This window comes from Emys orbicularis, chromosome 2 (assembly GCF_028017835.1).
Source record: "Emys orbicularis isolate rEmyOrb1 chromosome 2, rEmyOrb1.hap1, whole genome shotgun sequence".
NCBI classification, from domain to species: domain Eukaryota; kingdom Metazoa; phylum Chordata; order Testudines; family Emydidae; genus Emys; species Emys orbicularis.
Genome location: NC_088684.1, coordinates 193,916,215 through 193,942,456, shown reverse-complemented (window position 1 = coordinate 193,942,456; position 26,242 = coordinate 193,916,215). Strand labels below are relative to the sequence as shown.

General features: G+C 41.6%; 1 protein-coding gene across 1 annotated transcript in view; it reads left to right on the top strand.

Annotated features, from left to right (window-relative positions):
* Positions 1-12,314, top strand: part of ADCY1 (adenylate cyclase 1) — a 241,557-nt gene extending 229,243 nt beyond the window's left edge. The window contains exons 17-20 of the mRNA XM_065399454.1: positions 77-175; positions 8,905-9,019; positions 10,941-11,065; positions 11,976-12,314. Coding sequence (XP_065255526.1) covers positions 77-175; positions 8,905-9,019; positions 10,941-11,065; positions 11,976-12,314 — 678 coding nt within the window. The remainder of the gene's footprint in view (positions 1-76; positions 176-8,904; positions 9,020-10,940; positions 11,066-11,975) is intronic.
* The last annotated feature ends 13,928 nt before the right edge of the window (positions 12,315-26,242 follow it).

Genomic DNA, 26,242 nt, shown 5'->3' with positions numbered 1-26,242 from the left:
CACATATTATCTGATAGCTATGGTTTGTTGTCTAAAATATTATGTAATGTTTAACAGTTTTATGTTTTAAACAAAGCTTCTGGACAAAGAATGTTATAAGGACATAGAAAAGATCAAGACAATTGGCAGTACATATATGGCAGCTGTAGGACTTGTACCAACTACAGGAACTAAGGTAAGCTGGTCACACAGTAAAATGAAAGACTCTGTGTACTCCATGTGCAAGTGATGCTAATTCAGTCTCCAACTGAACAACTAAACACCATCCGTCGTAAAAATATGGCTAGAAATAGAACTGATAACAGTTTGATTTCTTTGCAACAATTGAACCTTCTTTTACATCTGAAAAACAAACAATAACTTCAGACTCTAGAGATACAATGCGAGCATGGTGTGCTGAGCATTACTCACATGGTTAAGACTTGGGGCTTGATTCTGTGCTCCTCTGCACCTTATGGAGTTATCTTCACCAGTGCAAATTAAGTGTGAAAGCTACCCAAGCAGAATGGAAGTGTTTTACACCCACTTTGTACTCGTATCAGCTCCATAAGTGCAACAGAGAAGCAGGAAGTCCTGCAGTGACAGTTCCACCAGAATATAACTTAAGGATTGTTTGTTTGTTTGTTAACGAGTCTGAGGCCAAATGTAGACATTGGTCTACATTTCCAGCCAAAAACCCAGAAACAGGGAGGGTAACTCAGGTATGATAGTTGAACTGCCATCCTCGTTCCTCCAAAACCTATCCATTTCCATCCTTCCCCTCATCCTTTCTCTAGCCCCAACCCCATAGTTAAACTTTTTTTCCCTTTTAAATTTTAAATGACTTCAGAGCCATCTAGTTCTAAGCACAGTTCTGAGCGTCTGCCCATGTGCACAGTTACCCTGTGTAAGCATGTGAACTTATTACTGCTACCCTTGTCCTCGCCCCTCCACTTTTTCCTCCTATTATTTATTGTCTTATTTTAAATTACACTGTAAGCTTTTTGGGGCAGGGATCATGGTTTTCCAAGTGTTTGTACAGAAGCTAGCACAATGAGGGATCCTTTGGGCACTAACCTAGTATAAATCAGAATAATCACAGCAAGTCTGGAGTTGGACTTCTATATCAGAGGCCATGGTCAATGCATTTTAGCATGTACCCCCTAATTTGTCCATGCCTGATCTGATGTCCATGTCCATGAATCACAGAGGCGCCCTTGAGTGAGCTGAAATAGAATTGCAGAATAACAGTGCACTGGAGGGCAAAAGGGCTAGAACGAGCCATGAACTTTTCAAGGAGACAATTAACCTTGTTAAATAAATAAAAAACAAGGCTACAGCTGAATCAATTATTGGGATCAGTTTGGAATATATCCCACATAATGAATATTCTGTGATTGTAGGATGCCTCTGATGCTTTTTTGCCATTCCTAATTCTCTTCATTTCTGTGCTACTGTTAAACGAACGTAAATCCAAACCTACAGAGATGTATTTTTAAAATACTTGTGTGTGGTAAAATTGTTGACTCTAATTGAGGTCCTGAGACAGGCAAAAATTGATCACTTGAATTTTGTATCAGTGTGATCTCAGGCAAACAAGCAGAGGCATATCAGTATGTCTGGTATAAATGCTCTTTGAACTAGAATCCCAAAAACAAGTGTGTTATTGGGTAACTCCAGCAGTGTATGTTCCAAAAGCTAAATATGTTTATCTCATGTATTGTATATTTGCTAGCAGAGGAGTCATTTGAATTAGTCCAGTACTGGAAATATTCACTCAAACGTCTATAGTAGAGATTTGAAGACCGGGGTCTTAGGCAGAACCTGAACTTGAGGAAAAAAATACAAAGCCCAAGATGAGCAAACAAGAACAGAGGCGGAAAATGCCGCTCAAAGCACAAACTCCGCTAAATAACAGAACAAATAAAGAAAAAGTAACTAAAGACTAAGAGAAAAGATAAAGAAAGTAAGGTATAGCCAGGCACAATGGTTAAAATCATATAGAAATTCAAAAATATCCTCATTATTTTTCCATAAAAACAGAGACCGTAAAGGCCAAAATTTTAGACAATGAGCTAGATTTTCAGTTCTGCTCTGCTCCCTTTGTGTTGTTCATGTGGTACAAAGAGAGTAGAAACTCCCTGTATATCACCTTATGGAGATTTCCTGGTATGAAGAAGTCCTCATCCGGCATAGGTGTAGCCAGCCTTTTATGTCCCTCCTCTTCCTCTCATTTCATCCAGTACTAGAGATGTGGAAGGAACACAGCCAGAGCTCTGGCAAACCCCATTTGGCATATGGTCCCTTAAGGATCATTGCTAGCTGATGTAAATTAGTGCAGCCTCTAGGAAGCTCTCACCTACCCGGGGTCCAAGGTGGAACCAAGCACAGAATCAGGCTCCCTGACATTTACCCATCTCCTCTGTGCCAAGTGGATCTCAACTGCAACAGAAAATCTGACCCAGCCTTTAATTTTGCACTTCCAGGTTTGTGCCTAAAATAGATTGTGGTCACATCATTGTGGGTGCAGATAATTCTAAATGAGAGGTGTTAGACATTTGACTATCTGATGCACCCATAAATCGAGTAGCTAGATGTCTACATCTTTTTTGTTCTTCTTTGAGTAGTGTCCCTATGGGACACTGTGTCATGATGTGCATGTGCTCATTCACTCTTAATCAGAGACTTTCATCAGGAGCATCCGTGCCTGCGCTCTAGACACCCTTGTGCCCTGATACTCTGGGAATATAGGGAGGAGCAGTCTCACTGCCACTCTAGTTCCTTCTCAACCGCCTGCAGCTTCAGATGGAGCATCACGGTATCCGTTAGCCAGCCATGTGCCTGGCTATACCTCACTTTATTTATCTTTTATCTTAGTCTTTAGTTTTTCTTTATTTGTTCTGTTATTTAGCGGAGTTTGTGCTTTGAACGGCATTTTCCACCTCTGTCCTTGTTTGCCCATCTTGGGCTTTGTATTTTTTTCCTCAAGTTCAGGTTCTGCCTAAGACCCCGGGCTTCAAACCCTGCCAGCAACAGACATTCAACAGAGAGACTCACATCCACTCCAAATGTAAGATCTGCTTAGGATTTAAAAGCAGATCTAAAAAACGGAGGGAGGTCAGATTTAAATTCCTGCCTATGGAGCACTCTCTGAGATCACAGGGTCCAAATCACCCAGATTTACTAAGAAAGTTTTCTCTTCTACAGCAACCTCTTAGACAGCAACAGCCTTGAAATGCCCATTTTGACCCATTGGTAAAGGGTCTCTAAACTTTTTACCCCAGATCCTATGTTGTACCTATCTTTATGAGGATCATCTCTCCCATTTCTTAACTTCCTGGGATCTCATCACCTCAGACAGATGGTGTCAAGCAGTCTAGAGAGGCTCACAAACATGGGAGCCAAGCTCTGGGCAGACTGTCAAGAAAGAGGGCACAAACTCCAAATAGGCTGTGTGTTCTGTCATTAGATTTCATCAACCAAGTACCAAGTGTGAACTCCACAAGCACTATAAAAGCCTTAGCAGGGAGTCACAGACAGTTCCCTTGGGCACTCCAGTCTGTATTGCCACCTGACAAGCTTACCTTTGTGATAAATGGCCCCTTACACCAAAAATCACAACAATATTCAGGTTACGCACAATCCCAAAGGATCAGCCATTCACCCCAGATCAATTGCACCCCTGATCTCACCAAACACAAACCTTGTAGACAATCTTGTAATAAACTAACTAATTAACCAAGAAAATAAATAAGGGTTATTTACAAGGTTAAAGCAGATAAACGTATACAAAAGGTGATAGTAGCTGCTATATATGCAAGCTGTATATGTCCTTTAGTGATAACCCAAACTAAAAAAAGAACAGGAGTACTTGTGGCACCTTAGGCTTGGTCCACACTGGGGCGGGGGATCGATCTAGGAAACGCAACTTCAGCTACGAGAATAGCGTAGCTGAAGTCGACGTTTCCTAGATCGAATTAAGTTTACTTACTGCGGGTCCACGCGGCGCAGGCAAGCTCCCCGTCGACAGCGCTTCCTCCTCTCGGCGAGCAGGAGTTCCGCAGTCGACGGGGGAGCACTTCTGGGATCAATTTATCGCGTCCAGATGAGACGCGATAAATCGATCCCAGAAGATCGATCTCTACCCGCCGAATCAGGCGGGTAGTGTGGACCTAGCCTTAGAGACTAACAAATTTATTTAAGCATAAGCTTTCGTGGGCTACAACCCACTTCATCAGATGCATAGTTTTTGAGAGCTCATTCTTAATCTTTCCCGGTTTGCTGTATAGGATGTTGATCAGGTGGTTTCGCAGTTTCTTTGAGAGTGTGTGGCACAATCTCTCAGCATAGTCTGTGTGATATGTAGATTGTAATGGATTTTTTACCTTTAGTCCTTTTGGTATGATGTCCATCTGTTTGCATTTGGAAAGGAAGATGATGTTTGTCTGTTTCTGTACGATTTTTTTCATTAAGTTGATGGATTTCCACTCCATACGGCTAAATTCAGCGCCTTGCATAATGACAGGTTTCAGAGTAGCAGCCGTGTTAGTCTGTATCCGCAAAAAGAACAGGAATACTTGTGGCACCCAAGGCCTGGTCTACACTGGGGGGGGAGGGGAATCAATCTAAGATACGCAACTTCAACTACGAGAATAGCGTAGCTGAAGTCGACGTATCTTAGATCGAATTAAAATTCCCACACCACGAGGACGCGAAGTAAGTATCGACGGCTGCGGCTCCCCCATCGACTTTGCTTCCACCTCTCGCACTGTTGGAGTTCAGCAGTCGACGGGAGAGCGATCGGGGATCGATTTATCGCGTCTACACTACACGCGATAAATCAATCCCTGATAGATCGATCGCTACCTGCCGATCCGGCGGGTAGTGTAGACGTACCCTTAGAGACTAACAAACCCAAACTAAGTGGCTTGGTAATCCCTTGCTTATGCTTAGAAATATCGCCCTCTCCAAATCCCAAACAGCATAGTGATGATAATTTCTCCTTAACAGGAATTTTTATTCCCTTCCCCTAGCATTCAAGCTGAGATGGGACAAGGGCTTGTGCACATACCCTCTTCATGGGTATAGGGGAAGCAATCAATAAAGTCTTATGTCCACTGATGTTCCACAATAGCTTGTCTGGTGCCTATAGGCCTTCTTTTGTTGGGGAGGAGATGACTCCTCTTGTGGTAAATCAGTATTTCACACTTGGTAATGCTTCTCTCCCGACTGTGGGGTTTTCAGACTTAGCAAACATTTTTATAGTTGCAGAGCAAACACTTAAATATTACCTTGTAACATGGAATACAGATATTATAAATAAGATTAATACATTTAGCATCCTACAAGCATTTCATTAAGTCTAAACACTAACCACATTCTTATAACTCTAATATCTATTTTAACGCTGCTAACACACAGGTGAGCCAGACTGGTTTCCAGCTATGCATTTGTCAGTATTCCATGGCCTACGGACCTTGGCGTGAGCTGGCAGCTGGTCTGTCAGTGTCACAAACAGATCCTAGGGGTGATTTCTACAAGCTTTTCCATCCAGTTCAGCTCCCTACCACCTCCCATGGCTCCTCCCTCCCTCGTCAGGAACCCATCTTACAAAGACCTCTTAAGGCAGGAGCTCTAATCCCTGCTAGCTCTTGGGATGATCGAATCTGTTCCACCAGACTTGGTTGGGAAAAGCTTCTATTCCTGGTACTTCCTCATCCCCCAAAAAAACGCTGTAGAGTAATTCTGGACATGAGGATTTTAAACACTTTTGCCCACTCCCAACCGTTCAGAATGCTAACCCTAGCAACGATAATTCCCTCCCTAGGTCTGGGAGATTGGTCTGTTTCCCTGGACCTTCAGGATACTTATTTTCATGTCATCATTCATCCTCAAACAATCCCTGCGTGTTGTGGTAGGCAGGGATCATTGCCAGTATTGTGTCTTATCCTTAGGCCTTTCCATTGCCCAAAGGGTTCTTACCGAAGTTCTGTCAGCCACAGCAGCACCAGATGGGCATAATCATCTTCCCCTACCAGGACAATTGGCCCCTGAAAGGTTGTTTACTTATTGAAGCACAGACATCAATCAGCAAGGCCCTTTCTCTGTTTCACTCTCTGAGCTTCTGCCTCAATGTGGAAAAGCCTACTCTAACACCCACACGATGTATAGACAGGGGTGAAAGTGAGCCGGGGGGGCGGGATGGGCAGCGACGTTAAAGCGCTGCCGCGGCAGCGCTTTAAGGACAGTCCTTTGCCGCGGCGGCTCTTTAAGGAGTGCTTAACGTCGCTGCCCCTTTCCCCCGTCAGCAGCCCTGCTGGTAGGGTCCGTACCAGCAGGGCCGTCGACAGGGGAGGCAAAAGGGGCAGGGACATTAAAGCACTGCTGCAGCAGCGCTTTAAGGTCAGTCCTTTGCCGCGGCAGCACTTTAAGGACGGTCCTTTGCCGTGGCAGTGGGGGTTGGCGGGGGGTGCAGCAATGTTAAAGCGCTGCCGCAGCAAAGAGCCCTGCCGTGCTTTAATGTCCCTGCCCCATTGCCCCCCCCCATAGCCTCCGATGGGGGGGGAGGAGCGGCAAAGAGAGCAGTTGCCCTGGGGCCGGCAATTTAAAAGGGCCCGGGGCTCCAGACGCTGCTGCCGCTAGCGCAGCAGTGGCGTCCGGAGCCCCGGGCCCTTTAAATCAACACGGGAGCCCTGGGTGGCGTGGGCCAGGCGGCCTGAAAGAGCTGGTTGGGGGATGCTGACCCCCCCAGCCCCGCCCCTTCCACCCGAGGCCCCACCCCTTCCGGGGGCCGTAGTCCCCGTCCCCCCCCCGGCCCATACTGGTAAGTGGCCTAACTTACTTTCACCCCTGTGTATAGATTTCATCAGGTCCACACTAGATTCTGTCTGCCAGAGTGTACTTCCCCAAGGACAGATTCGCCACAATGTCCAACCTTGTTTCAACAATTCAACAATGTTCACATATCACTGCAAAGGCCTGCCTATAATGCTTGGGCCATATGGCAGCCTCTTCATTCTTGACTCCTTTAGCAAGACTTCAATCTCAGTGTCTTCAAGCACGGTTGAAAACCATCTACATCCCCAACAATCTCAGTCTATCCAAGCAGGCGTCTGTTGCTCAGAAAGTCCTCGCTTCACTAAATTGGTGGAAGGACCCACAAAATGGGTGTGTGGGAGTTCCCTTCCTACAGCTTCCTCCCAGAAGGATTATCATCACAGATGCTCCCTGATAGGTTGGGGCACACAGTTCCAGAAACTGACAGCACAGGGCAAATGGACCCCTCAGGAGATGAGCCTCCATGTCAACATACTGAAGCTCAGAGCAGTTTGTTACACTCGCCAATAGTTCCCACCACACATCAAGGGCCACCCAATCAGAATAATGCTAGACAACAGAGCAGCAATACAATGCATCTCTCTGGGGACCACTCTGGACTTCCCCCAGCTAGACATGTCACATCCTCACCATCATGTCGGAGAAAAACTGAGTTCTCACTCTTTTGTTTGGGTACAGCAAGTCAGAAGCTTTATTAACTCTCACAATTGTGCAGAGGGAGAGAGCTAAGCAGGTCTCTCTCAGGTAACTAATTACAGCAAGCATTTATACCTTTCATTACAGAAATAATGAGGGACAGCTGCATTTTGTTTATACATAGGCCATCTTGATATTTTAATTCCTTACTTGTTTTGACTTTTGCCAACATACAATATTTTCTATACCTTATTTACACAAGGTCTTCTACACCTTATTTATACAGGGTCACAATAACTTCTCACACAGTACTTTTTTACCCGCCTCACACAATCCTCGCTTCTACAAATCTTGCGTTATCAGGGTTACAGTTAGCCTGACTTTTGCTAACAAACTGTCATGCATTGCAGTTCTTTTCTGACAGTTCTTTTTCTGCTTCCACAACCATGAACCCACCCAGTGAGCTGCCTGCTCACCTATCACGATTCATCCCATGCCAGCTACCAAAGCCTTCCTGTGCAAACCTTCCTGCCACCCCACCAAAACCATCCCCTGCACTGGCCCCTCCACCTCTCTCCCACCCTCTACAGTTGTTCCAAGCTTTTCACTTTGAAAATCTGTTCTACCTATTCATATTTAATCTTGACATAATTCAGACTAAATCTCTACAAAGGAACTAGACCTTGAAGGGTCTGACCAGCCTTCACCTCCTACTGAAAGCAAGGGAGATAAGGCTTCTCCATTCCTGACAGGATTGAATCCAATCCTGCACTACTCAGGTCAACAGGAATGTTGTCAACAGGAGCAGCATGAAGCCCCCAGAACCCACTTAGCTAGCAAAAGCCCCAGTTATCAGTTACCACAGGAAGCAATGCTTACAGCTCTGAACAAATAGCTGTTGCCCAGCAACAGAAACACTTTTTCCCACATCAATTTTGCTTTCCTGGTGTTTACTCATCTGTTTCTCCTCTCAAAAACCCCTGAGGAAGGCAGGAATCCAGAGCATTTGAGTTTCGGACAGAAAAGATGATGGTCAAAAGTAAGGACAGCTCTGTCTTGAAGTTTAAGCTGGTAGTAAGTCCTTGGTAAGTCATGTGCCAGAGCTGCAATGCTAATCCATAATAAATAGACAAAGAATGTCAATTACTGGAATATAGAAGGAGGAGCTTCATATAACGGCTTTGGCCACATCTGACTTGTTGTTGTGATCCCTTTTTCCCATTGAGTGTCTGTGTCTCCTGATTTGTCCCCATGACTCCCAGAAGTCAAAAAGAGAAACAAAAACAATTCAGCACTGGAGAAAATAATACAAACATCCGAAACACAATTGAAAGTTCCATTTCACGTTTAGCAAAATAGTTTAGATGCAGTTGAGAATGAAGGGGTATGGCAGTGTTTCATCTGGCTCATACTACTGCGTAAATCTAATGTAAAATGTTATTTTGTATCTAGGCTAAAAAATCAGTTGATTCCCACTTGAGTACACTGGCAGATTTTGCAATAGAGATGTTTGACGTTCTTGATGAAATCAACTATCAGTCTTACAACGACTTTGTCCTCCGAGTTGGTAAGTCATGTTTCTAGAGTTAGCCTATAAAACGCAGCATTGCTGTTGGCTGCCTTCCCCATTTTATCTTAAGAGGTTCAGTAGTAGAGAATTGCCCATATATTTTAATGAAAATGCTCATATTCATGCTCTTGAGTGAAACTTGGAGCCAGAAGAGTCTAGATCGATGGCCATTTTATCATTAGCATGTTTGCACAACTGCCATTAATTTAAGGGGAGTTACACATGCAGAAGGTGGGAATGAAAGCATCAAGATTAAGGGTGCTAGGCTTTATGTCCAGGACCAATTCCAGTTTGGTTAGTTACGTGATGCTTAGCTAAAATTGTTTTAGCGTTTCAATTGCATACGGTTAGCTTTCATTCCCTGTCATACTCTGTTCTCTAATATTGCTGTGCCTTGTTAAACTGCTGCAGAATTCCACTCCAGAGCTAGCTGTACTTCACTGGTGTGTGTACATGTTTTGTGTGCATATATAGTTTGTAAAATGCTTTGGAATCTTTGAGACCTTTCTTATGTTATCAAAAGGTTTCTTGCTTTTAGCTCATTTCCTCTCCTAGTTGCTGTAGCTTCTGCTTCCCCCCCCCCCCCCCGCTTCCTTCTTTAGCCCTCGCATGCCACACACACATTTCTCTCCTCCACATGAAGAATTGCACTGTGATCCTCACCCCTGGAAGCCAGTTCCCTTCTGCAGCCTTCATTGCTTCAGTGCCATCCCTCCTTCCAGCCCTTCCCCAACGGTAACTCCACAGCTGTTCTCATCTCAGTGAAATCCTCTAATTTGACATGCTTCCCCCACCCTCACCCCTTTTGTTTCCTCGCTCATTGGTTGAGTTGTGCGCTCAAACTGGAGTGGATCAGTTGTGCACTTAAAGTGGAGCGGATACACTAGCAGCCAAGTGGTGAAAGTGGTCATAGACCATGACATCAATAGTGAGGAGAGGCGAGTCATGCTACAGTCCTGAACTCCCCCACCGCCCAGCAACTGGAAGCTTTCCTCCATCACTAGTACAATGCCTTCCTCCAAAGTGTCCTTAGAAGACCACAGTGTGGCTGGCCATGCACAAGTGTGCAAGGGACAGACAGAGCACCAGGATCCCTCTCCCCACTTAACTTGTGCAACTTGTCATGGGGAAGCCACAATTCTCATCCTTGCACAGGGCCTGAGACCATTAGAACCAGCAGCTGTGCAAGAAACCGCAAAAGGCGGTAGGGTCATGCTGCTCCCCACTTCCACACTAGCTGGTGAAATCAGCATAAGGCCTGGGAGCTAATACTGTGCCTCCAAAAAGGAAATGTATGTGCCAGTTCTGAGCACTTCTCCCCTGATAGCACTCCCAGGGGAGCCTGTGTGCCTCTGCATGCAGAATATATCCCTAGTCTAGTGCTGGTATCAGAATTTCTCATGTGACCTGCTTCCCTCTGCCCCAACTCCTGATGTTTCCCAGGCCAATGGCGGTGCCTGGTCGGTGCACTCCTGCTTAGGAGGCTGTCTCTTAAAAAGCACAGTAGAGCCCATAAGAAGTAATCAAGGGTCAATAACCTCTTGCCATGACATGTGCTACTAAACAGCTGATACTTTTTATGCCAGAGGTGATTCTTCCTCTCCTCCTCCTCCCCCCAGGAAGATTGAAATTGAGAATTTCCCTCATGAGATTAGAACAGGTTTTTTTAATTTGAGTTAAAATAATGTTATATTTTAGGTGAGCTCTGTGTGCCTGTATAGTTCAATTTCTAACACTCTTCGGGATCCTGGGTGTTGAAAAGCTCTAATATAAGATGATGCTATTGTGTACTATGACAGGTAAAAACACTGAAGTCATTTATGGTGAAACAGTTGGAAAGAGTGACTGTTTCTCTTAGATCTATGTCACAGCACTTGAAGCAGCAACAACAAAATAAAAGCCGTTGTTCTGATTTTAGGTATTAATGTTGGACCTGTAGTGGCAGGAGTTATTGGGGCCAGAAGACCACAATACGATATCTGGGGCAACACTGTAAACGTTGCCAGCAGAATGGATAGTACTGGAGTGCAGGGTAAAATTCAGGTGAGTACATTCCAATCACTCTTTATCAGTTTGAAGTTCCTGTTTATTAACAATCCTATGATTACATTTTCAAGGCTGCTTAGAAAGCTCAGCCTCAATCTCTTCATGTTTCTTATGAAGGTGGCAACATCCCCAAGGTGATTCAGGTGCCTGCTGTGTAGTTATTCTTCTGTTATCTGCTCCACTGCTTTTAAGTGGTGAAATCAAAGGATCAACAAACCACAAAGAGAGGTTTCCCCTTCAAATTCCTGCTGTGCTGTACTGCACTCTGTTGGATTATAGGCCTGAATCTGCAGTCTTTACGCAGGCCAGTCACCCCCAAACTTCCATTTCACTCTGGGAATTTTGCCTGAATAAGGACTACAGGATAAGGACCTATATCAGATTGTATTTAGTCACATCTTGTATAGCTTGTGGAATCTTTCTGGATGAAAGGCGCCGCACGCTTGTAAAATATTATTAATCTTCGAGATTGTCCTGAAACAAAGCTGCAGCTCCCAGCACAGACTGAACTTTGGGGACTGCCTGTATCTGAACTTCACATTTGGCCAAAATCTCTGTTGCTGTAAACTAGCTTCAATGAAGCTGTGCTAGCTTGCACCACCGGAGAATTAGACCCTGTGTTTCTAATGAGAGAACCAAAACCCCAGCTCTGAACGCCCCAGAACTTTGGAGATCTGAAATTTGCTCCTTAGGGCCCATCTCATTATTCATTATTATAATTATTACCACCAAAGCACATACCAGGGGAAACCCAAACCAATAGTTACTCATTCATTCCATGGAGCATCTTTCATCACAGTTAAAGGAAGTGCCATAGAGAAGTATAATTCTGTTTTCTTACTCTAGGATTAACCCTAGCTAATTGATAGGAATGGTAAAATATAATACTGGCTGTTCTTACCCACAGGTGACAGAAGAAGTTCAGCGGATATTAAAGAGGTGCACTTACGAGTTTGAGTGCCGAGGTAAAGTCAGTGTAAAGGGAAAAGGCGAAATGTTGACCTATTTTCTTGAAGGAAAGGCCAATGGAAATAATTCACAACCACGGTCTTTAAACTTAGAGCGGAAAATGTACTCCTACGGGAGAACAAACATTCAAACCAAACTGGGCACCAGTTGTCCGTCAGTGTCCTCAGTCGCCAGCTTTACTGTAAAAGCTGGGCTTGGAGCACTTCAAGCATCAACAACCCACACAAATCAAACATTACATTACCTTCCTTCTGTGCCAGCTGTGAAAGAAGCATAGAGCAGAGAAAATTTGGTTACGGCATTCGCAGTGAACTCAGAGAGCAGAGGTTGCCTGAATTTTCACCAGGAGGTCAAGGATCATAGGCCATGGCATCAACCAAGGATCACTACAACCCAACCAAAGAGAACTTGGGAACTGCATAAACGAACTCTTGGAATGGAACAAATAAGGGCTAGCAATTCTGTTAGGAAAAGTCTAAACCCAATTTTTTGGAAATAGGGAATATTTTCTTGGCATTTTTAAAGGATAAATGCTATAATTGAAAAAAGTGTACACGTGACACTGTATTTGTGTGTGTATATGTATATATTAAATCTATATATGCACATATACAAACACTCCTATATAGAGATAGATAACAGAGATTTATATATATATAAAATATGTATTTATTTACACATCCACCTGCAATGGCATAAGGGAGAGATTTCTCTTACCACCATATCCAGTATTGTTGGGTCTGAGGTTAGTAAAACTGCTATTAGGAAAGGAGGGTGAGATGATTGAAAATTATCTGGGGCTATAGCAAGCGTTATGGAAATCTTGCTCCACTGCTTGAAATAAGGAAACAAGAATTCGTCAGCGACTGGTAAATGAAGGCTGAATTAAAGCCAACTGCTAAATTGAGGTATCTTTTAAGTTTTATTTGCATGTTCAGTAGCTTTGAATGCTTTCCAGGTACAATTACAGCACAATGCTATGAGCTAGACAAGAGACAGGGCTTAGGAATTTGACCAGATACTAATAAATGTTCTTTCCATTGACAAAGAAGGTTGCTAAAATACTGTCTTTCTGTAGGACATTTTGGCCTTGTATGAGACAGAGGTGCCATCCTGCAAGCACAGCAATATGCTTATGCAATATAGAAACAATCTTTCCTGTTTTATGCACATTGCCAATTGTATTGAAGGTAGAGAACAGTGGGACATTCTCTTTATGCAGTAGCAGACTTTCACTGAAAGCACAGATTTTCTTGCTCAGTGAGGATTTAGGCCTGTTTGAACCGTTCAAAGGGCTGACCAGTATCAGTTACAAATGTGCTGTTAGTATTGTTATATTTGTACATTTGCCAACATTTTTTTAAAAAATTTGATGCCACCATTTTATTATATATCCTAATTCAACACCAGGCTTGTTCTTCTTAGGGTACGTCTTCACTACCCGCCGTATCGGCGGATAGCAATCGATTTATCCAGGATCGATATATCGCGTCTCGTTAAGACGCGATATATCGATCCCCGAACGCGCTCACCGTCGACTCCAGAACTCCACCAGAGCGAGCGGCGGTAGCGCAGTCGACGGGGGAGCCGCGGCCATCGATCCTGCGCCGTCTGGACCCCAGGTAATTCGATCCAAGATACTTCAACTTCAGCTACGCTATTCGCGTAGCTGAAGTTGCGTATCTTGGATTGATTCCCCCCCCCCCAGTGTAGACCAGCCCTTAGTTACACAATTACAGAAAGTATATACCTATTTTTGAAGATAGGACTCTGAAAGGCAAGCACATCAAACTTTCTCCAAATGACGATCACGTTGGTAAACTTCCCCTGAGTTTGAGGGCTGCTCTTAATTCGCATAAAAGGGAACATATTTCAGCCGCTCTTATGATCTCTAATAAACAAATGCAATGCACAAAGATTACCTGTCCCAGCATACAGTGTTTCATCTTGAGTCAAGATGATGTGGCATGCACTTATGTATTAAAGATGAGGACAGTGGGTCATATTGCAGAGAGGTCTAGGCCACAGGTAGTCCAGGGGTTGCTGCCACGCAACACTCCAAGGTACAGGCAGCACACACAAGTGAAATACACATTGCCACTGGGAGAGGCTAGAAGCTAGTTTTGTTTAAAAAATATTTTTAAATGTGCAGAATGTACAACAGAACAAAACTGTTGTATTTGCTGTACAAGTTTCCTAATATCTAATGCACACGTTAGTTGCACAGTTCCCATCTCAGTGCAGGAGCCACTAGAAGTTCGTTATTGACTTCAGTAGGAACAGGATTGGGTTTTAAATTCTGACTGTGATTCTGATACTAGAGGCTTTTTTTTGGAGTAGGCTTTTGTCATGGATAAGTCTGTCTATCATCTTATACCACACCCATTACTGTGGTATCCAAACACCTATATTAAGCCTTAAGGCATACACCCAGTCAAGTTCTATAGGCCACTTCTTTTGTAAACTGCCCATCCATATGCCAGTGTGCTTGCAATGATCTTTGCATTCACCCCAAGAGTTCTGAAGGAACTCAAATATGAAATTGCAGAGCTACTAACTTGTATGTAACCTATCACTGAAATCACTCTGTACCAGATGACTGGAAGGTAGCTAATCTAATGCCAATTTTTAAAGAGGACTTCAGAGTAGATTCTGGCAATTACAGGCCAGTGAGCCTAACTTCAGTACCAGGCAAATTGGTAGAAACTGTAGTAAAGAACAAAAACACATAGAAAAACACAATTTGTTTGGGGAAGAGTCAACATGGCTTTTGTAAAGGGAAATCATGCCTCACCAATCTATTAGAATTTATTGAGAGAGTCAACAAGTATGTGGATAAGAGTGATCCAGTCAATATTGTGTACTTGGATTGTCAGGAAGCCTTTGACAAGGTCCCTCACCATAGGCTCTTAAGGAAACTAAGTAACCATGGGATAAGAGGGAAGGTCCTCTCGTGGATCAGTAACTGGTTGCAAGATAGGAAACAAAGAGTAGGAATAAATAGTGAGTTTTCACAATGGAGCGAAGTGAACAGTGGGTTCCCCCAGCCATCTGTACCGGGACCTGTGCTGTTCAACATATTTATTAATGATCTGGAAAAGGGGGTGAATAATGAAGTTTCACGGTTTGCAGATGACACAAAATTATTCAAGATAGTTAAGTCCAAAGCAGACTGAGGAATTGCAAAGGGATCTCCAAAGCTGGGTGACTGGGCAACAAAATGGCAGATTAAATTTAGTGTTGCTAAATGCAACATAATGCACCTTGAAAAAATAATCCCAGCTGTACATATATAATGATGGGTTCTAAATTAGCTGTTCCCACCCAAGAAAGATCTCGGAATTACTTTGGATAGTTCTCTGAAAACTCCTGCTCAGTGTGCAGCAGCAATCAAAAAGGCTAATTATATCCTAGCAACTATTAGGAAGGGGATAAAAAAATAACACAGAAAATATCATAATGCCACTATATAAAACCATAGTATGCCCACACCTTGAATACTGTGTCCAGTTCTAGTCGCCCCATCTCCAAAAGGATATAGTGGAACTGGAAAAGATTTCAGAGAAGGGCAACAAAGATTAACGGCTTCCATATGAGAAAAACGAAAAAGATTGGGGCTGTTCATCTTAGAAGAGAAATGACTAAGTGGGGATATGATAGAAGTGTATAAAATCATGAATGGTGTGGAAAAAAACAAAAACCAGGGGTCACCTGATAAAATTAGTAGGCAGCAGGTTTAATGCAAAGAAAAGGAAGTAGTTTTTCACACATTGCACAACTAATCTGTGGAACGCATTGTCATGGGATGTTGTGATGTCAAAAAGCATAACTGGGTTAAAAAAATAACTGGGTAACTTCAGGGAGGATAGGTCTGTCGATGGCTATTAGCCGGGATGGTCAGGGACGCCAACCCTAAATCTCTGACTGCCAGAAGCTGGCAGTGGAAGATGTGTGGATCACTCCACAATTTCCCATTCTGTACACCCCCCCTAAACCTCTGCCATGGACCACTCTTGGAGACAGGATACTGGGCCTGCCCACTATAGGAGCTCTTTTGTTCTTATTTTAAAGGGTTTTTAATGGGGTCTCTTTATGGACAAATGTTGTCCCAACAGTTGCAGAGTGTGGGAGTAAACATGATGAAGTTTGTTTTCAGCTCTCCATGTAGCCAAAACAATGCTATATTGTGTATCGTGGATTTGTAGACATTATTTTATTCATTTCTGTAACGATTTTCAGTGTGTCAGTACAGAGATTGAAAGGCTAGATTTGCGGTTAAAGCACTGAACTAGATTGATCTGATTCAATTCCAGGCTCTGCCACAGATTTCCTGTGTGACCTTGGCCTAGTCACTTCATCTCTGTGTATTTCCGTCTTCAGATTGTGGATAATAATAGTTCCCTGCCTCACAAGGGTGTTGCTGGGAATAAAATCATTAATTCAAATACTATGGTGATGAGGGCCCTCTAAGTAAACAGATCACACACATTAGCCAGAACAAAAAATTGCATAATTTAAATTGAAGCAAACTGTATTAATGCAACATTGAGATTGTATTGTTCAAATAAAAAGTTGTCAGGAAAGGATGAGGTTCCAAAGCTATGAGAACTTGGTCACATTGCATATCCTGTATGGTTTATAATATGCATTTTTGTGAAGTAAACCAACCTATGTTAAGCTAGACATTTAACCAAAATGGAAAATTCTGTATAGGTGCAATACCATCCGTTAACTTATGCACTTACTGACGTTGTGAGTTAAACCATACAGTTTAGGGTCATTCATTCCTACTACAATTCCAGTTATGTCAAATTAAAACCATTTTTTTTCATTTATTATTACTTTTAGTAGTAAAATTACTGTACCACCAGGAGCCCCAGTCACAGACCAGGACTCCATTGCGCCCGGTGCTGTAGAAACAGAACAATAAGCCGGTCCCTGGCCCCAAAAACTTACAATCTAAATAATTGTCTAGGATGTTTAAAAGCAGGAAATATGAAGGGGAAATGGCCTTCACATCTAATGTCACTGAGGTGATAGAGTGAGGAAGAGTGAATTCCTCCCTTTGCTGTTGCTGTAGTTGGGGGCAATTCTGAAACGCTGGTTTAACAAGGCAGCAGTACATCGGTTTACATTGTGATGGCTGCATCTTCCCAATGGGAAAAAACAGAGGGTTTAAAAATTAAAACAGAGTTACAATAGAAACTGTTTTGCAGCCATTACAGCAGGCACTACTAGGTACCCACTCTACTAATGTTGTATTAAAAGTGTATTTTTGCCTTTCTGCTCTCATTTCCTATTTGTCTGACTTTCCCAGTTTAATTTCTCTCTGTACATTTTTGTATCCTCTTTTAAATGACATATTTCTGTAGTCTCTCCACCCTTTTACATTCCCATGTATGCCTTTAGCAAGCTTTATGCAGGAACGATAATAGCAGTAATAACTGTGCTCAGCCCACAAAAGCATGTGATTCTTGACAAATTTAAGAAATGTCCTTACGTTTCTTTGTGGCAACCATCTGAAGATAATAACTGGCCTGATCCAAATGCCATGGAAGTAAATATAAAGCTTCCCATTGATTTCAGTGGGCTTTGGATCAGGGTGCATTTCACCTATATTAGATTTATTATTTTTTCAATTCATGCTCTGAGGTTTTGCACTGGATGATCTTGCTGTAGCCCCATTAAGGGGTCAGTGCTGCCCTTTGATACACATATGTACTTCCCATTTTAATTAAGGGACGTTACATGGACATCATGGGCAGAATAGTGTCCTAAGTTTACATTTATTCTTGTGTAGCTGTTGGCTTGAACACTTAACTGGGAGGAGCCCTACAATAAACCGGTGCCAGTTGTGGCAAGATGTCGTTAATGTCTGTCAATGCAAGCACAATATTTCACATCAGTTTGCATGTTTTCTCTTAAGATAATAGTAATAATTTTAAAGTCTTTCATTCTTTACATAAGCAGATAAACATCAGAGGTCTTCAAACTTCCTTCTCTCTTGGGAACTAATTTCAAAATGTTCCTATGTTACAATTATGTTTAAATGATTATTTTTTATTCTACCATGATTACAAACTGGCATTCAGCTGAATTACTGGCTAGATATTTCCACACATTTAACACGCGGATCGATTAAAAAGCAATTTTACCCCACAGGTAAAGTGCATTTTTTCTCTGTAGATGTTCTCACCTGTGAGTATTGACATTCCATTACCATCACCTGAAAAACAAGCACACTCTTGTAATAGTGAGCTCTGCTCCCTTTAGGTGAGATTTTGGGAGAGCCTGAACTTTCAGCTATCAGGCCTGAACCTGCATTCTTTATGCACCCAAAAGTTCAAATCAATGAGGGATGTCGAAGGAGTTTAGTACTTGGCCCAGTGCATGCCAGATTGTGCTTTTGGTTATACTAAGGTAAATCTCCAGTAACGCCATTGAAGTTGCTCCTTATTTACAACAGTGTAACAGAGTAGATTACAGACTTAAATGTCTTTCCCATTTTTGCCTGTATTGTAAGTATAAGGCAAAGAAAGTATTTGGGAAACATCTGTGTGTGTTTGTCCTGTGCCATTTCAAAACTGAGGAATTGAATATATTAGTAAGCGGTCAATATGAATAATTTTAATTCATTTGATTATCTGCTTGTAGCACAAGTTAAGCATTTACTCTACCATCAGCAAGTCCAAATTCTGTACATGTTCTGTCCAGTCAGGAGGACTATTTAGCCATAATGTTCTTTCTTCAAGTTACAGTTTTGTATTGCAGTGACAACCAACATTTTTTAATTTGTGATAAAACTGTATTATAATGCCTTATTTATTTGTAATCTTGTACAGTGTTAAACATTGGCCTTTCATGTATTATTCACTTAAGAGGTATTGTATGAAATTTTGTAAATAGTTTTAGCTATGACAGGTTATTGCATGTACACTTGTATAAAAAAAAAAGAAAAGGCACACTTTTAACAAATGTTAATGATTTTTGTAACAGAGGTTTTACATGCGCATGAAGATTATAAATCCTTTGGAAATGGACATCCTTTTGTTTTTCCTTGCAATCTACTGCATGCCACACATGCCTGACTTCAGTAAAACAAAAGAAAACAGTAAGTTTTTCCTAAATATTTTTGACATATCACTTTTGACGGAGTTTAATCCACTAGTTGCATGTGCATTCTGCAAAGCAAAAGCAAAATACCAACAGCAAAACAAAGAGAAACTGTAACCTAATAATCACGCCAACCTCAGTGTTGCTAAATCCATGTTATGGTATATGAAATGTGCTATCAACATCTATGCTATCTTTTAAAAAGTACCTTTTGGTCATTAGAAGCAATAAATTAAACACCATTTACTGTAAAATAAAAATGAATGGAAATATTAGTTTCTAACAGTGTAACAAGTCTGGCATTCAACAGGTACTGTTTGATTTAGGACAGGCATCAAGGGAGAAAGAGCCGTTGTCAAATTCATAAGTGCGGTGAGCAGGCACAATTCATTTGAAGGGGGAAAAAGTAAATTTGGCCCATTGGTGTTACCCAGATTGTTTTTTAATGTAGTAATAAATACTACAGTTATTGTATCTGAGAAATGCACTATACAAATACATCATTTTCATATAAATATATATGTGTGTATATAATAAACATTTCATTCTATGGCCTTATTTTTTGACTCATGTTGCAAAATGAACCATAGCTCAAAATATAAGAGTGCTGCATATAATTGTGATAAAAAAATACGTAAACTTGGCTTTTTTGTGTTGGTTTTTCTGGGACCTCCTGTATAAGGCACCAATCGTACTCCCACTGAAGTCAATGGCAAATCTCCCATTGGCTGCAATGGTGCAGTATCGGACCCTGAGACAGCTTTTGATGTCAAGTGCATTTGTATAACAGATCAGAATCTGCCCCTTTAACTGATTGTAGTTTATGCTTCAAAGCAATTTAATCCCATTCAATGCAGGGAAGATGGGAAAGTTATTCCAAAGCCAATCTCCTATTCAATCTCTCATGAAAACTTTAAATCCTTATAATGTTGTGCTGTAATATCTGTTACTATAGCTAATAGTATTTGACAAACTATTTACACAACTGCAATTCTGCTACATAATAATTCAATAATATATTTGAGACCACTAACCACAGAACAGCACTGAGGCTGATGGAAGTGGAAAAAGTGTATGCACTATGTATAGTATACATAACTTATGCTGTGGGTTAACATGGACTTCTTACATTTTGCAGACTTTTATCTGGTATTATTATAGGGCTTGAAATCCTTTCACATGACTGCCTGGTTAATTTACACTAGTGTTTCTATAAGTAACCTTGTCATCATAAATGCAGACATCGATCCATGTATCTAAATTGGCTTCATACATGAATCATTACATCCTATTGAATGACTGGCTTCATATGACAATTAAGGATTTTCTAAACCCATTTAATAGTATGTATAGATTAATTCATCTCAAATTCAGTATGTTTTTATTGTAAATGTGATATATTTGTTATGAGTAATGACAATCTGGACTCTTACACCTCTGCTTATCTCTTCCCCTATTCCCATCACCACCCTAACCCTCTTCTTTGCTTTCATATATTGCTTTCTCCCCTTTTCCATCTAATTTTCTCCCCTTCCTTACCAAGTGTTTGTACTACACCTTACACACATTCTCCTGTCACAGCCACCCAACCTGCCCCATCGCAGCCCATGTTGCTGGTAGTGTCATTTTAACTGGGAGCTGCCTGTTGGTCCTTATTTCCCTTTTTGATCTGCCAAACTGCACCTCAGAGGCTGACTAGCCTAGAATGGGCCAAACTGCAGCAAGGGCAAGGACTGGGAGGGCAATTCAAAAGCACAAAGCAGGAAGGGGGTCCAAAATGCTGCAGGGGATGAAAATCTATGTTAAAGAAAAGGAATAGTATTGGTCTGATCCTGCACCCTTTGAAGTTAGTTGTGAAATTCCCAGTGGATTTAGTGGTGCAGGGTTCAGTGCTTAGGCCCCCATTCAGCAAGGTATTCAAGCATGTGCCTAGTTTCAACTGGATTTAGGCATGTGCTTAAAATTAAGCAACTGCTTAAGTGCTTAGCTGAATCAGGGCCAAATTTGTATTGTTTGTTTACATTTTCACAATAAAGTGTAAGATCTGTCAATAGGCTGGTTTTTCACCTGTATTCAGAATCTTAAACTAATTTGGAATGTTATTTTTCTCTTTTTTTAAATGTCTGTTTTATAATCACAATATTTCAGATTGTGGCTTAGCGCTGATTAATGTACATGGCCGATGTGCTGAAGCACTTGGCTTTGCTTGTGCCTTACCGTATGGTTTAGGGGACCGGTTCTCCTTTCCACTACTCCAGTTTTATCCACTGTGCTTCCATTGAAATCAAAGAAGTCACACCGTCTTAAAACTGGTGGAACAGAATGGAGAGTCAGGCCGCAGAGCTGTATCTGTATAGAGCATTTTTACCACTTCCTCCCCAATTTGATCTAGCACAAACACAACTGCACCAGTGCCATCAGTTGTGGAAGTGCTTGTGTTGGCCACACACGGGAATGTTTACCACCATTATTGTTGTTATTTATCATTAAGGAGCCTGCTTTTAAAAAGTGTTCAGCTCCCATTTAGAAAGCTAAATAAGGGCCAGATTCTCCTAAATCCTCAGCATCCAACATGCTAATCTATTTTGAGAATCTGGCTAGTTATTTTGGTGCCTAAATGGAGGAGCTGGCCCTATATTGTACAGAACAGACATCTTGATAAAAACACCTATTTCCAATCTACAGTGGCACTCTCACATTCATTAGCACCAATGTAACTGTATCTGTGCTAGACCAATGGTGTTAGAACTGCTAAAAATTCTCATTGTAGACTAGGCCAAGGTGTGCATTAATTACTGCTTTTGCACACTCCATTGTGTCTACTGCTAAAGTGCCTGGCATATGACTTTTATCCCAGATGTGTTGATGCTGGGAGCAGTTATGACAGATTGGAATTAGCAAATTGAAGTCATTTTAGGCTATTGTAAAACTTGTATTATTCTCTAAACAACCTAGAGATTTTTTTTTCTTCACTTAAAGTTGGAAATCCAAGTGATACATCAACGTGTTCTGATTAAATGTAGATTAATTTAAGGTTAATTGTGTGTACTACTAAATAAAATTACTTAATGTTTTTAAAGAGTAGCCCCAATAAAAACTTTCTCTCGTTGTTACTCTTGCTTTTGCTTTGATAACCCATTGAACATTTACAGCCTGATTTTCAAAACTGTGTAACGGTAAATTGACTGCCTGATTTGCACACACACACTGCAAATTTGTAACGTTTGCATTTACAGATTTGGATTCAGCATATGCAAATAATGAGTTATCTGTGCATCCAGACAGGCAGTTAAACTCACAAGTAGGCAACCAGATGGGAAAGTCCTATAGAACTTAATAGGGATGGAGCCAATAAGCTTCTATAGAAACTACTCTAAAAACAGAATTCAATAGAGAACATCCGTTCTTTAGAACTTTAAACCAATTTATAGAATTCCATAGCAACTAGCATGGACATAATTTTCTATGAAATTGTACAGGTGGTTCAGAAATTCTATAGATAGGTATAATTTTCTGTTAAATTCTGTAAGTTTTTTTCCCTAAGGTGCAAATGACCAATTGTTGCACAGAATTGGTGTAATTGTACACAAAAATTAAGCATGCAATTTTGAAAATAAGGCACTGTAACATTTAAAAATAAAAATATGCCTTTCAAAATTACAGCTTTTGGGAACAAATTTTACCTAGCAAGCTAGAAATCCCATAGCAACAACCCTTATTCTGCCCCCGTATGGCCTTTGAGAGAAGACATTCTACAATCTTTCTGTGACAACTGCCAAGGTGTAATCTGTACTGCAGTCAGGAAGTATGATTCACTTGTTGATGCATTTACACCTTTGATCCAGCAATGGTCATATGCACATACACTTGCACAGATTTATGCCTCCATTTGGGAACAGGGTGTGAAGCTGTTATCAGCCAGAACACAGGTGCATATTAATGCAATAAATATTCATTTGGCAGATCATTTTGCTTATACCAGAATTTGGCCATAAGTATTATGTCTTACAGCAATGTATGTGTGTGTACATACTTTTTCATGCACAAACATTTTTAACAGGAGTTAGTAGTACAGGAGCTATAACAACTTGTTTTTAAATGTTGCAGATTTACAGATCTTTGGCCTGCTTTCACGTTCATGTGAACATGCCCTTAACATTTTGAGTTTGTACAATATATTTTATATTGCAAGTGATTTTCTTTCAATGTTTGTAGTAGGCTTCACTGGGGGCCAGCGGGCCTAGTGGGCAGGCCACAGCTCAACAGTCTCTCAGAGCCTTGGAATGGCCTTGCCAGGCAGTCTGAGGGCTCAGCAGCCAAGTTACAGTCAGCGTGGTGCTCCTGGGGTTCTTGCAATCAGCCAGAGGAGGAGGGAAGGGTAAGGGGACCCAGGCCCTTCCGCTCCACCAGCTCCCAGTCCAGGGCCCTAGGGGAAAGAGGGGAGAAAGAGTCTCAGCCCCATCTTAGCTGATTCACCAGACCAACCTTCCCTGGGCCCCTTCATACCTCCCTGGTTCTCTCTTCGCTTTGGGGCATAGTCCCAACATTCTGCTTCCCTCTCAGAAGGGTGTTCTTCACACAGTGTCAACAATTCAGATAATCAGCTGGGGCATCCCCATTTTTCCCTGGTCAGGGTGAAGGGGGGTCAGGCCCCTATTCTCCCACTCAGGTCTTACACTCCAGATCCTTCCCATGTAGATCCCTGTGTCCCAAAAGCTCCAGACAGTCTGTTTCTCCTTCACTACTTGACTGTCCGAGTCCCCTTTTAAGTAGATCCTCCATTTGGAGCATGCTCTGCAGCTGCTGAGGGTCAGGGCCTTCTTGGCCCAATACTGCTCCTTCACTCCCTTAGCCTTAGTATCAGGTCTGTAAACCCCATCACAATGTTGTACATATTTTTTCCTCCATTATCTTGAAAGAATTGTTGGTTTAAGTATGAACAAGTGTACTTATGCATAACACTATGGGCCAAATTCTGCTCACTTTACTCACACAAATAGTCCCATTAAAGTTAATGAGGCTATTGACATGAGTAAGCTTTGTTGCCGCGTCTGTTCCCATTTATAGAAAGATTGTCCTTTTCAGAAGCACAGTAGTTGCTTGACTCTCTCGTATGGCATTGTTGTTAACATGTATCACCACGCTCCTTTGCTGCATTTCCCTTACTCTAAAGCATTTTTAATATATGGCAGCCTACATGTATTTTTTAATTTTCAACTGTCCTTTTATTAAAACATATCCATTCTATATTGTTATTTATTAATTTCAACAGCTTGATTAAAGACCCTCAGTTAAATCTGGGCTCTGTGGAAGTCTATGGCTTGACCTCAGTGGGGACAGGATTTCACCCCCTGATTTGAACTGTAAAGCAAAAATGCAATCTGAGTTAAACATAATTTGACATTATGGGTTGTCCCCATCTCCTACTAACTGGGCCGTTAGGAAGATTGGGTGTTTAGCACAAAACACAGCCAAATTCGGCAGGATCTGGCCCACAAAGTTTAATATGCCTTGTTTTAACTTATGTTTCTCCTCTGAGAAATCCTCTGTATGTTCCCTGGGTCTTTTAAAGTGTCCTAGATGTGTGTTTAAAGAGTGAGCTTGGCTCTGTGCAGAGAGCCAGCACGAGGGGTGAAAGCCTGATCCCATTAACATCAATGGCAAGCCTCCCATTGACTTCAGTGGGGCCGAGATTTCACCCAACAACTATCCACCCCCTATGTGGTTCTCAAGTAGGACTAAGGGCTTGTCTACATGGCAAGTAATTCCCTGGCAAGCGAGTGTGTGAATCTCCAGAGCAGCAGCTTGCCATGTAACGTCCAATGTGGACACTGTTACAGCTTGCTGAAGTTCCAGAGCGTGCCTTGGCCTACTGCACTTTCAAGTGTTGGTGAGTCTTTGTGCTAGCCTCTCCATGGGCTTGATTTCACCTCACAAGATAGCAAACAAATAATTATAAATGGTTGAATAGAAAAGGGTAGATGTGATGCACTATCCCTGCTTTCTGACTCCTGTGTCTCTGCTTTCTACCACAAACTGTCCCGCACCAAGCAGGTAGATAGCAAAAATGGAGCGTATGTTTCACAATCAAAACTTGTCTGTCGTCAGATGACAGCCAGCCATACTATCCATTGTAGCCCCATGGAATGCTTGAAAGTATCCCAAAGACATTTAAACTCCTATCCACAAATAGAGTGATGCTAAGAAGAAAAAGAGCCAGGTACACACACACACACTTCAGATGTTAACATAATTCTGCTTTGTGTATTAAGATATATATGATAATACATGCTTTGATGCGGCTTATACACAGTGTGTATATTATTAGAGAGAATTAGGAAAGCAGTAACGTGGCCCAAATGATATAGTGTAAGCAACTTGATTTTTTTTTCTTCTGCTGAAAATACATAACATATGTAAAGCAATTTCAGAAATGATCATTTAGTCTGAGTGTTATAGGGATATTTTCCTCCAAAAATCAAAGCAAAGATTGATTTTGAACTGTGCAATTTTGGGATTAAAACTTCATTTATTATACTTTATTGTGAGCTAACTTGAATCCAGCCATTAAGTAAGAAGACCATGTTACAGTAATTTTATCTGCTGTTTTACCTGTACCACAGATGATTGCAGTAAATTCGATGTGGCTTCCAAACTAACTTGCATACTTTAATGAAAGTATTTGAGTTCATTATCACCACATATAATGTAATTCCATCCTTAATTATGGGAAGCCAATCAGACATTTTCCTCAGTTGTATTGGTATAAGAGACGCCAGAAGATCCTGTCAGCCTGATCCAAAATCCACTGCAATCAATGGAAGCATGAACTTCAATGGGATTTGTGTCAGGTTTTATATTAAGGGTCTGCTCCCCAAAGGGGGTTTTGCCATTGACTTCTATGGGAATAGAATGAGGCTCATTGTGCTGTAATAGAACATCTCTAGGTAAAACAACATGGATATTCATAGCTTTGAGGAATGGACTAATGGGCCAAGACGTCATTGTTTTCCAACTACTGTAGCCCACTGATGCTTTAAAGAAATATTATACACACACACACACACATACACATATACTATATATATATAA